The 13,453-nt window shown below is 40.1% G+C and overlaps 1 protein-coding gene across 1 annotated transcript; it reads right to left on the bottom strand.

Annotated features, from left to right (window-relative positions):
• Window positions 1-371: 371 nt before the first annotated feature.
• On the bottom strand, window positions 372-12,800 carry LOC141084646 (G-protein coupled receptor 183-like). The gene is made up of 2 exons (XM_073569469.1): window positions 12,716-12,800; window positions 372-1,455 (listed from the first exon to the last, which is right to left on the bottom strand). The coding sequence occupies exon 2, from the start codon at window positions 1,428-1,430 to the stop codon at window positions 417-419; it is 1,014 nt and encodes a 337-aa protein (XP_073425570.1). The 5' UTR covers window positions 1,431-1,455; window positions 12,716-12,800; the 3' UTR covers window positions 372-416.
• Window positions 12,801-13,453: the final 653 nt, after the last annotated feature.

Below are 13,453 nucleotides of genomic sequence, written 5' to 3'. Positions count from 1 at the left end.
TCAACAATTCTGGCAAGCTTTTAGATGATGCTTACAAGCTCAGTAGATAATGTTGTCCTGTCTAGAAGCAGTGGTTGGTCTCTAAGATAACAGGATGTAAACAGATGAAAAGTGTGTAATATCTCAAGAACGGCTGAAAATGTTAACAGTAAATTGCTTGTATTCACAAGTACTCACTGACAATACCCATTTATGAAGATGGGAACAAACCTTTAAAGGTGTTTTCTCATATACTACATTTATCACCTATGAGTCATAAATGTATAATCCAGTAGGTGTCAGAAGAATGAGTGTGACAAAGATTAGGGTAAAATCTTTTTAATGGACTGATATAGTTTTGATAACTATAATATATAACATGAATTACAGGACATATTGGATGTATAGAGCCAACTTTCCCCAGTGACATGAATTCTCTATCGTAGGGCATCCAATGTTGCTTCCTGACTTTCTCTTTCTGGCACCACTGTTGAAATTGAGCCATTTCTTTTGAATACGTTGACAATCTTTCTTTTATAAGCTTTCAAAGCAAAGAAATAGATGATAGGATCTATACAGCAGTTTATGTTCATGAGAGCCACAGTGATCTGGAGTGTCCTCTTGAACACCATACTTTCTTGGCAGGACGGTACATACAGTAATTTCCGTACCATGAATTGGATTACAGTTATATGGTATGGGGTAAAGCATGATACCACTGACACTAGCACAGTCATGATAACTGTAAATGCCTTGTTAAAATGTTGTTTTCCATCATTCTCCTTTAATAACTTGCAAAGTTTTATATTAATCTGGAGAGAACAAAAGAGAATGACTCCTATGGGTGCAATATACCCCAAAACACAAGCTATCAGGATCAGCAGGGGCAGCATAGGAACTGTTACAAAGTTGAAGAATTCCATGCATGTCACAGAATTACCTATCACCTGTGTCATTGACTTCAGAAGTAGGGGCACTGTCTGCAGGAACACAAGGCACCAAACTGCAACACTGATGAATTTAGCATTGCGGGCCTTCCTGAACTTTCTGTACTTTGTGGCATGCACCACAGCGATATAGCGGTCAACACTGATACAAGTCATAAAATAAATCCCAACATAGGTATTCATATAGAAAATGAATGCGGTCAGTCTGCACATCCAGTCTCCAAAAACCCAATTGGAACGTAAAATGTAATAGACGATTCGTCCAGGCAGAGCGAGGGTAAATAGGGCATCCGAAACTGCCAGGTTGATAATATAGATTTCAGAAGATTTCACTTTTTTTGCTCTCTTGATAATCAGATGAATGGCCAAAATGTTTCCGCAGAAACCAACGATTAACACAAAAGTGTAATACATTGGAAAAAGAATGCTCTCTGTGGCTGATTGACTGATGACTTGACAGAAGTTTCCATTTGTGGTAGAACTGTTATCCCATTGAAGATCCATTAAGCATTACTGACACTATAGGCATCTATAAGAAAAAACAAGTTATCAGAGCAAAATCACAATAAAGCTTCAATCAATAAAGTTACAGCATATTTTTGTATTTGAATGCTGGGTTACAAACATCATTATTTATTATGCATTGCTTATACAGCGCCATCATATTCTGCAGCACTTCACGTACAATAAGATCACTGTCCCCTATGATACTTAGAAATTTCCTTATTTTTGAAAGAAAAGCACAGTTTTTTTTCCAATGAAGCTAACATTAAATGATTCAGAAATGCACTCTATACATTGTTAATGTGGTAATTGACTATTCTAGCTGCAAACGTCTGGTTTGTAATGCAGTATCTTCATAGGTGTATAGAGGCCCATTTCCAACAACCATCACTCCAGTGTTCTTATGGTACTTTGTGTTTGCTAACTGTGTAAGAAGGCTAATGGATGTTTAGAATACTCTTGAAAACCCTTGTGCAAGTATGTTAGCACAGAGAAGCTATAAACCTGACCTTCCTTTGAGAATCTGGAGCATTACATTTGTTGGTTGCATTAATCTCTCAAAATGGCCAGAAAAAAAGAACTTTCATGTGAAACTCAACAGTCTATTCTTGTTCTTAGAAATGAAGGCTATTCCATGCAAGAAGCTGCCAAGAAACTGAAAATTTCCAACCACGGTGTGTACTACTGCGTTCACAGGAGAGCACAAACAGGCTCTAACCAGAGTGGAAAGAGAAGTGGGAGGCCCCGCTGCACAACTGAGCAACAAGACAAGTACATTAGAGTCTGTAGTTTGAGAAATTGACGCCTCACAGGTCCTCAACTGACATCTTCATTAAATAGTATGCACAAAACGCCAGTGTCAATGCCTACAGTGAAGAGGCGAGTTCGGGATGCTGGCCTTCAGGGCAGAGTGGCAAAGAAAAAGCCATATCTGAGACTGGCTAATAAAAGGAGAAGATTAACCCCTTCACGACCAATGACGCCACATAGGCGTCATGAAACCTGGTTCAAATCTGACCAGTGACGCCTATGTGGCGTCATGACTTTAAAGCCCCCCTGCGGGTCGGGTGACCTAGGTCACTGAAAGGTCACCCGACCTGCAGATACAGGGGGCTTTGTAATATACCACAGGGGGCGTGGCTTCGCCCCCACGTGGCTATGATCGCTCTGATTGGCTGTTAAAAGTGAAACAGCCAATCAGAGCGATAGTAATATTTCATCAATGAAAATTGATGAAATATTACAATCCAGCCATGTCCGACGCTGCTGTAGCATCGGACATGGCTGGAGACACCGATTCCACCCACCCTACCGGCGATCGCCCCCCCGCAACTGAATGACAGCGGCGATCTGCCGCCGCTGTCATCATCTGCCCCCCTCCCATTCCCTCTGCTCCCCGCCAGCCTCCGATCCCCCCCTCACCCCCCCGGTACCTCCTGAGTCCCCCGTCCCTCCCGGTGTCCCTCGGGTCCGGATGATGGGCGCCGCCATCTTGGAAAATGGCGGGCGCATGCGCAGTGCGCCCGCCCGAATCTGCCGGCTGCAGATTCCATTGTTTCATTTTGATCACTCTCACAGTGATCAAAATGAAAGAAAAAGTAAATAAACCCCCCGATTATCACCCCCATAGCTAGGCAGAACTAATAAAATAAAGAAAATATTTTTATTTTTAGTTTTCCATTAGGGTTAGGGTTGAAAAGAAGGTTAGGGTTGAAAAGAGGGTTAGGGTTGAAAAGAGGATTAGGGTTAGGGTTAAAAGAGGGTTAGGGTTAGGGTTGGAAAGAGGGTTAGGGTTGGAAAGAGGATTAGGGTTGGAAAGAGGGTTAGGGTTGGAAAGAGGGTGAGGGTTGGAATTAGGGTTGGAATTAGGGTTAGGCTTGTGGTTAGGGTTATGGTTAGGGTTGGGATTAGGGTTAGGGATGTGTTGGGGTTAGGGCTGTGGTTAGGGGTGTGTTGGGGTTAGGGCTGGAGTTAGAATTGAGGGGTTTCCACTGTTTAGGCACATCAGGGGGTCTCCAAACGCGACATGGTGCAACCATTGATTCCAGCCAATTTTGCGTTCAAAAAGTTAAACGGTGCTTCCTCCCTTCCAAGCCCCGACGTGTGCCCAAACAGTGGTTTACCCCAACATATGGGGTATCAGCGTACTCAAGAAAAATTGCACAACAACTTTGGGGGTCTAATTTCTTCTGGTACCCTTGGGAAAATAAAAAATTGGGCGCTAAAAAAATATTTTTGTGGAAAATTTTTTATTTTTTATTTTCACGTCTCTGCGTTATAAACTTCTGTGAAGCACTTTGGGGTCCAAAGTGCTCACCAGGCATCTAATTAAGTTACTTGGGAGGTCTAGTTTCCAAAATGGGGTCACTTGTGGGGGGTTTCTATTGTTTAGGCACATCAGGGACTCTGCAAACGTAATGACGACCGCAGACCATTCCATCAAAGTCTGCATTTCAAAACGCCACTACTTCCATTCCGAGCCTTTACGTGTGCCCAAACAATAGTTCCCCCATATATGGGGCACCAGCGTACTCAGGACAAACTGTACAACAACTTTTGGGGTCCAATTTATCCTGCTACCCTTGTGAAAAAAAAAATTGCTGGCTAAAAATCATTTTTTTTGAGGAAAAAAAATATTTTTTATTTTCACGTCTCTGCGTTATAAACTTCTGTGAAGCACTTGGGGGTTCAAGGTGCTCACCACACATCTAGATAAGTTCCTTGGGGGGTCTAGTTTCCAAAATGGGGTCACTTGTGGGGGGTTCCACAGTTTAGGTACATCAGGGGTTCTGCAAATGTAACATGATGCCCGTGGACCATTCCATCAAAGTCATCATTTCATAATGTCACTACTTCCCTTCTGAGCCCCGACGTGTACCCAAACAGTGGTCATCCCCCACATATGGGGTATCAGCGTACTCAGGACAAACTGGACAACAACTTTTGTGGTACAATTTATCTTGCTACCCTTGTGAAAAAAAAAATTGCTAGCTAAAAATCATTTTTTTTGAGGAAAAAAATATTTTTTATCTTCACGTCTCTGCGTTATAAACTTCTGTGAAGCACTTGGGGGTTCAAGGTGCTCACCACACATCTAGATAAGTTCCTTGGGGGGTCTAGTCTCCAAAATGGGGTCACTTGTGGGGGAGCTCCAATGTTTAGGTGCACAGGGGCTCTCCAAATGCGACATGGTGTCCGATAACGATTGGAGCTAATTTTTCATTCAAAAAGTCAAATGGTGCTCCTTGCTTTCCGGGCCCTGCCATGCACCCAAACAGTGGTTTATGACCACATATGAGGTATCTGTGCAGTCAGGAGAAATTGCTCAACAAATTTTAGGATCCATTTTATTCTGTTGCCCATGTGAAAATGAAAAAACTGAGGCTAAAAGAAAATTTTTGTGAAAAAAAGTATTTTTTTTTGTTTTTACAGATCAATTTGTGAAGTACCTGGGGGTTCAGAGTGATCACTATGCATCTAGATAAGCATCTAGATCAGCATTTCAAAATGTCACTACTTCCCTTCCGAGCCTCGACGTGTGCCCAAACAGTGGTTCCCCCCCACATGTGGGGTACCAGCGTACTCGGGACAAACTGGACAACAAATTTTGGGGTCTAATTTATCCTGGTACCCTTGTGAAAATAAAAAATTGCGCACTAAAAAATAATTTTTTGAGGGAAAATTTTTTTTTTAATTTTCACGGCTCTGCGTTATAAACTTTTGTGAAGCACTTGAAGGTTCAAGGTGCTCACCACACATCTAGATAAGTTCCTTACGGGGTCTAGTTTCCAAAATGGGGTCATTTGTGGGGAGCTCCAATGTTTAGGCACACAGGGGCTCTCCAAACACGACATGGTGTCCGCTAACGATTGGAAGTAATTTGCATTTCAAAAAGTCAAATGGCGCTCCTTCCCTTCTGAGCCCTGCCGTGTGCCCAAACAGTGGTTCCCCCCCACATATGGGGTACCAGCGTACTCAGGACAAACTGAACAACAAGATTTGTGGTCCAATTTCTCCTGTTAGCCTTGTGAAAATTAAAAATAGTGTGCTAAAAATCATTTTTGAGGAAAAAAAATTATTTTTTATTTTCACTGCTCTGTGTTATAAACTTTTGTGAAGCACTTGGGGGTTCAAAGTGCTCCCTACACATCTAGATAAGTTCCTTAGGGGGTCTAGTTTCCAAAATGGGGTCACTTGTGGGGGAGCTCCAATGTTTAGGTGCACAGGGGCTCTCCAAATGCGACATGGTGTCTGATAACGATTGGAGCTAATTTTTCATTCAAAAAGTCAAATGGCGCTCCTTCCCTTCTGAGCCCTGCCGTGCGCCCAAACAGTGGTTTATGACCACATATGAGGTATCGTTGTACTCAGGAGAAATTGCCCAACAAATTTTAGGATCCATTTTATCCTGTTTCCCATGTGAAAATGAAAAAATTGATGCTAAAAGAAAATTTTTGTTGGAAAAATTAAGATGTCCATTTTTTCTTTCCACATTGCTTTAGTTCCTGTGAAACACCTGAAGGGTTAATAATCTTCTTGAATGTAGTTTTGAGTAGCTTGAGGGGTGCAGTTTTTAGAATGGTGTAACTTTTGGGTATTTTCTGCCATATAGACCCCTCAAAGTGACTTGAAATGTGAGGTGGTCCCTAAAAAAATGGTTTTATACATTTTATTGTAAAAATGAGAAATCGCTGATCAACTTTTAACCCTTATAACTTCCTAACAAAAAAATATTTTGTTTCCAAAATTGTGCTGATGTAAAGTAGACATGTGAGAAATGTTATTTAGTAACTATTTTGTGTCACATAACTGTCTGGTTTAACAGAATAAAAATTCAAAATTTGAAAATTGCAAAATTTTCTAAATTTTCGCCAAATTTCTGATTTTTTGACAAATAAACGCAAAAATTATCAACCTAAATTTACCACTAACATGAAAGCGTTCCTGAGGTATTAACTCATAAAGGGACACTGGTCAGAATTGCAAAAAATGGCCTGGTCATTAAGGTCAAAATAGGCTTGGTCATGAAGGGGTTAATATGGACAAAAGAACATAGGCATTGGACAGAGGAAGATTGGTAAAAAGTGTTATGGACAGACGAATCCAAGTTTGAGGTGTTTGGATCACAAAGAAGAACATTTGTGAGACGCAGAGCAACTGAAAAGATGCTGGAAGAGTGCCTGACGCCATCTGTCAAGCATGGTAATGTGATGGTCTGGGGATGCTTTGATGCTGGTAAAGTGGGAGATTTGTACAAGGTAAAAGGGATTTTGAATAAGTAAGGCTATCACTCCATTTTGCAACGCCATGCCATACTCTTGTGAGTTCATTCTCCCCTTCACCTTTGATGTCTGATGAACTCCCTCTGCTGGTGAAGAGAAGTAGTGAAATTGATTGGGATGGGAAGAACCTGTCATCTGAACAGGCGGAGTGTGATTGGACATCTGTTATTTCTGAGTGGATATAAGGCAGCCGACGCCCTGCAGGGCTGCTGGTGATCCTTTCTGCTCTGAGCTCTTGCATCCAGCTTAGTTCCTGTCTACTAAAAGCTAAGTTTTTGCCCTGCTATTATTCCATGAGATTTTGTCTGGTTTCCTTAGTGTTTGTATTCAGCCAGTCCTGGTTGGGACGGGCTGATTTCCATTTTTGTCTCTGATCAGTTGATCTCTTAGCTCTGTTTTCAGAATATACCTGAGTGCTGATATAGTGATTTTGAAGTCTAGCGACTTCAGGGCCTTTTTCCCTATCAGACAGTTGGGACATTTTTGGTAGGGTTTTTTGTGGATTGCAGCCAGCATTTTTTCTGTCCTGTCCTATCTAGTTAGTTGGGCCCCATCATTTGCTCAGCCTGTCTTTCTGTCTGTGTTTGTGTTTTCATCGACAATACATGTTGGGGGCTGTCTATTGCTTTGGGGTCTGCTCTGGGGCAGTTTAGATTTCCCCTTTCCTTCTTTAGGTTTATGTAGTTCTCCGGCTGTGATGAGGGGTCTAGGGCACCGTAGGAACCCCCCACGGCTACTGTTAGTTGTGGTGTATAGGATCAGGGGTCTGCAATCCGATAGCTACCAACCTTGATTGACAGCACTTGATTGGAGCCAATTTCATCCTACAACAGGACAATGACCCAAAGCACACCTCCAAATTATGCAAGAACTATTTAGGGAAGAAGCAGGCAGCTGGTATTCTATCTGTAACGGTGTGGCCAGCGCAGTCACCAGATCTCAACCCCATTGAGCTGTTGTGGGAGCAGCTTGACCGTAAGGTACGCAAAAAGAACCGATTTTCTCCAGATTACCTCAGGAAATTAACTGATAGAATTCCAAAGGTCTGCAATGCTGTAATTGCTGCAAAGGGAGCATTCTTTGATGAAAGCAAAGCTCGAAGAAGAAAATTATTATTGCAAATAAAAATCTTTTTTTCGAACCTTGTCAATGTCTGGACTAGATTTTATTATGTACAAAAGAGAAAAAAGTGATGGCACTCACCGTTCTGTCGTGAAAATTCTTTATTGATTAAAAGGCATTGGCACGGGAGGAACGTACAGAGAGTGGACGACGCAAGTGTGTGAAACAGTCGTCGTTTCTCTTTTGTACATAATCAGATTACATGTTTGCTTTTCTGGATTGAGCACCCGTTCGGACGGTAGTTTGGCGGTCGGTCCAGGTGTGTGATTTTGGACTTGAATAGCAGTCATGGAACTGCTTAGGGGTTAAGGAGAAGTGCCGAATCTTCTGTCTCTTCTATTTATTTTGTCTGTACTAGATTTTAAATTCATTTGGCAACTCATTTGATTAATAAATGTATGAGTTTTAATGGAAAACACAAAATTGTCTGGGTGACCCCAAACTTTTGAACGGTAGTGTATGTCTTTGGCGTGTGGGAGGAAAACGGAGAATCTGGGTTAAACCGACGTAAACCTGGGGAGAACATACAAACGGCTTGCAGATGTGGTCCATGGTGGGATATGAATCAGTGCTCCAAAGCAACAGTGCTAACCACTAAGCCACCATGCTGCCCATCGTGACCACAATTGTTACTGTCACAAGGGCCTTCACCCAAATTTCCTATAGCTCTCAATACAAATATGCCTTGCCATCATTTACTCTATGTAACTACATAATAAAGTTAGAGAATGGCAAATCTCTCTAAAAAGCCTTGTAGCAGCTGTAACCCAACTAATTGTTATAGTGGGTGTTATGCAGCTTCCTCCCATCACATCTATAAGAAATAGCAGATTGGAATGTTAAGAACATACAGATGTGTGAAAACGTGTTTGCCCCTTCCTGGTTTCCTAGCTTTTGCATATTTGGCACAATTATATGTTTCAGATCACCAAAAAAATTAAAATATTAGACGAAGATAACACAACATAATATGCAGTTTTTAAAGGAAGGTCTTTATTATTATTAAGGAAAAAAGAAGAACAAACCTACAGGGCCCTTTGTGATAAATGTATTGCCCCTCCCCATCAAAACATAAATTAACTGTGGTTTATCAAATCATTTGGAAACGGAGTTCAAATTTCTTAGCCACATGCAGGTCTGATAATTGCCACACCTTTTCTCAGTCAATAAATTACTTAAATAGGACCTGACTGACAAAGTGAAGTAGACCAAAAGCTCCTAAAAAGCTAGACATCATGCTGTGATCCAAAGAAATTATGGAGCAAATGAGAAACAAAGCAATTGGAATCTATCAGTCTGGAAAAGGTTCTTTGGGACTCCATTGAACCACAGTAACAGCCATTATCCACAAATGGTGAAAACATGGAACAGTGGTGAAGCTTCTCAAGAGTGGGCAGCAGACCAAAATTACCTCAAGAGTGCAGCCACAACTCACCCAAGAGGTCCCAAAACACCCCACACAAAATCCAAAGAACTGCAGGCCTCACTTGCCTCAGTTATGGTCAGTGTTCATGACTCCAAACTGGCAAAAATATCCTGCATGGCAAAACGGAAACCACTGCTGAGCATAAAGAACAAAAAAGCTTGTCTCAGTATGGGTAGAAAACATCTTGATGATTCTCAAGACTTTTCGAAGAATATTCGGTGAACTGATAAGACAAAAGCTTAACTTTTTGGAAGGTCTTTGTGCCATTACATCTGGCATAGAAGTAACACAACATTTCAGAAAAGGAACATCATGCCAACAGTAAAATATGGTGATGATAGTGTGAAGTTTGGGAATGTTTTGCTGCTTCAAGACCTCATTTGCTGTGGTAAATGGAACCATGAATTCTGCTGTCTACCAAAAAATCCTGAAGGAGAATGTCCGGCCATCTGTTCATGACCTCAACCTGAAGCACACTTGTGTTATGCAGTAGGATAATGATCAAAAACACACCAGCAAGTCCACCTCTGAATGGATTAAGAAAAACAAAATTAAGTCTTTGGAGTGGCCTAGTAAAAGTCCTGTCCTTAATTCGATTGAGATGGTGTGGCATCACCTTAAAAAGGCAGTTCATGCTCGGAAACGCTCCAGTGTGGCTGATTTATAATAATGCTGCAAAGATGACTCGTCCAAAATTCCTCCACGGTGCATATTAAAGACTCATTGCTTGTCATCGCAAATGCTTTATTGCAGTTGCTGCTGCTAAGGGTGACCCAATCAGTTATTAGGTTTAGGAGGCAATCACTTTTTCATACAGGGCCCTGTAGGTTGGGATTTCTTTACCCTTAATAATAAAGACCTTAATTTCAAAACTGCCTTATGTGTTGTGTTATCCTTGTCTAATATTTACATTTGCTTGGTGATCTGAAACATTTAAGTGTGAAAAACATGCAAAAGAATAGGAAATCAGGAAGGGGCAAACACTTTTTCACACAAATGTATGACACGACAATAATATGGATCTATGGTAAACTGAACAATTGTAATATCCTTCAACATGTATGTATACAACATGGTGATTAATTGAAAATGTGCATCTACCAACTCAATTATATGCATAGTAGATATTGTTTTATGAGTTTGCAACATCAGCTCAATTACAGTGGGTAAAAAAGTATTTAGTTGGCCACCATTTGACCTCTGACTTTGCCAAGAAAGGATATATAACAAAATATTGAGATGAACTTTTGTTTATGACCAAATACTTATTTTCCATCATAATTTGCAAAATAAATCTTGCCAAATCAGACAAAGTGATTTTCTGGATTTGTTTTCTCATTTTGACTCTCATAGTTGTGGTCTACCTATGATGTCAATTACTGGCCTCTGTCATCGTTTTAAGTGGAAGAGCTTGCACAATTGGTGGCTGACTAAATACATTTTTCCCCGCTGTATATATGGTTACAAATTGGCAACTTATTTCCGACTTTTTTAATTGTTTTATTTTATTTGTTTTGTGCAATTTGTTATAGACCTTATTACTTACATTTATTTTGTGCAGTCACTAGCCTGTGAAAGATATACAGTACTGTGCAAAACTATTAGGTGTGCAAAACATTTTGCAAAGTAAGGTTTCCTACGGATAGCCGTGGATCTCGGTCAGATTGCGGACTGTCTGCAATGCATGGACTGGCCTCGGGTCTTCCTACTGGAGCATGATGATGATATATATTTCTATGAGGATGCCACACTCCTGTCCAGTCTATGATCATACCAAGATCCACATACGTCTGCCTGAGCCCTTATAATGCTTTACAGATTTTAGAGTTTATTTTTTATAAATAAACAATATGCAAATGAAATTAACAAAAGAGAGATCAAAATCAAATCAATATTTGCTGTAACCACCCTTTGCCTTCAAACAGCATCAATTCTTTATTCCAGGTACACTCGAAAAAAGCTAGGGGTATTGTACAAATATAGTCAGTTGTATGCATGACCAATTATACCTAACAGGTGATAATGATCATCATTTTCGTGTTTAGTTTGAAACATAGATATTAACTGAAACAGAAGCAGATGTGTAGGAGGCTTTAAGCTGCGTAAGGAACAGCAAAATTCAAGCTACAAATTGGAAGTTTCAAGGTTTATATCAGAGGTCAAGATGGAACACGGCAACAAGATATACTGTTGTTATACGGCAATATCAAGGTCTCTTATTCAAAGATTTCAAGGCAAACTAGGGTGTCGTATTGTGCTGTCCAGGCTATTTTTGAAGAAGCACTCAAAGAAGGACAACATTAACAACCACATATGCAATGATCAGCCAATTAAACTTGGTGCAGCAGATGAAATGCACATCATGCTTTCTTCGATTCTTAATTGTAAGATGTCTAGCAGTTCCATCTGGTCAGAACTGGCAGCAACCACTAGGACCCAGCTACAACCATCTACTGTTCATAGAAACAAGCCCAAGTAACTCAACAATATATGGAAATATATGACTGCAGGTGTGATAGACTGATGAGTTAAAATTTGAGCTATTTGGCTGTAACTAAAGTCAGATTGTGCACTGAATGGCTGGAGAGCAGTATTCTAATGAGTACATGCATGTAGCAATTAAACATGGTGGAGATCCCTTGCAAGTTTAGGGCTGTTTTTCAGCCAACAGATTTGGAGATTCAGTCAGTATTAATGGTGTCCTCAATGTTGATACCAGGCGGCTCATTGGCTCTAAATTTATTCTGCAGCATGACAATAACCCAAAATATACAGAGTAAAGAGCAAGGAGCCCTGAAAGTGACGGTATGGCTTCCACAGAGACCTAATATCAATATCATTGAGTCTGTCTGAGATTACATGAGGAAATAGAAAAATTTACACAAGCCTACATCCACAGAAGATCTCTGCTTAGCTCTCCAAGATATTTCGAACTTCAACCTGCCGAGTTCCTTCAAAAACTGTGTGCAACTGTACCTAGAAGTTGTTATTATCACACCAAATATTATTCACTTTCCATTTTGTTAATTGATAAAAATAAGCCATTAACATCTGTATCTTTGAAAGCATTTTTACTTTGCAGCATTTTTTCCACACCAGCCTAAAACTTTTGCACAGTACTGTATGTGTGCTTTTAAGTTAGAGAGTTCGTTCACCTCCCTTAATTTTCTGCAGATTTTTACACTGTATAAACTGCGATTCAGTGCTTTATCCCTGTAAAATGAACCTCATCGGTAACTAATAGAGTAACTGTAGTATATATTACCTTATATTTGAAGATGCAGTTTTATAAAGCGAAATTCCAGACATTTAAGCAAAAACTTTGTTTTGGACATGACTGTACAAAATTACTAAGGAGAGTTTAAGAGAAATGTTAAATTCTTCTGAAAATAAAATAATCTATTTATGATTACTATTTCTAACACTCGCATGGTAAAGGAAACATGTAAACTTACCCGCAATCACAGTGTCCGATGTGTAGAACCTGAAATGCACTTTGGTAAGAAACATGTCGTGTGGAACTTAAGAATAGTTAAGTGCATTTTTCTTGTGGTTCCATTTGTTCCCTTTTCTGTTTAGTATCTGTTTCTGCAAGCACAGTAAAATATATCCAATTTCTGCAGAGGTGATGCATACACTCCTCAACATTGAAAATGCAACACCAAGAAGGGAAAGTCGTCGGTTTATGGAAATCACAGGATCGATAGACATGTGAAAAAGCATGCAAATGATGAAAAAATGGGAACGCAGTTTTCAAAATATCTTGATTTATTCAGTATTGAGTATGAGTGCCACGAGCTGAAGAGATACCAGGGTAGTGTGGATTTATTATATGCGCTGCTGATTTACACACAATCCAAATAATCTAATGAAAAAGTGACTTGATGTCAATGCATTTCAGAGTCCATCTGACTCCTTCCTCAGGACAACTACAAATAAAAACAACTTTTTTTTCATTTGTGGTTGTCTTGAGGAAGAAGTCAGATGGATGAAGGGCATTGACATCAAATCACTATTTCATTAGATGGTTTGGTTTGTGTGTAAATCAACAGCCCATATTTACACTATGTGGTAAAATGAATGGTGTCATTAAAAAGTACAACTCATCCTGCAAAAAACAAGCCCTCATTTGTCAATGTGCACAGAACAATAAAAGAGCTATGTCTTTGGGAAGAAGGGGAGGAAAAAGCAGA

The sequence above is a fragment of the Dendrobates tinctorius genome, unplaced genomic scaffold (assembly GCF_039654945.1).
Source record: "Dendrobates tinctorius isolate UK_male_01 unplaced genomic scaffold, ASM3965494v1 ptg000026l, whole genome shotgun sequence".
Taxonomy (NCBI): domain Eukaryota; kingdom Metazoa; phylum Chordata; class Amphibia; order Anura; family Dendrobatidae; genus Dendrobates; species Dendrobates tinctorius.
This window is presented reverse-complemented; position numbering and strand designations above follow the sequence as displayed.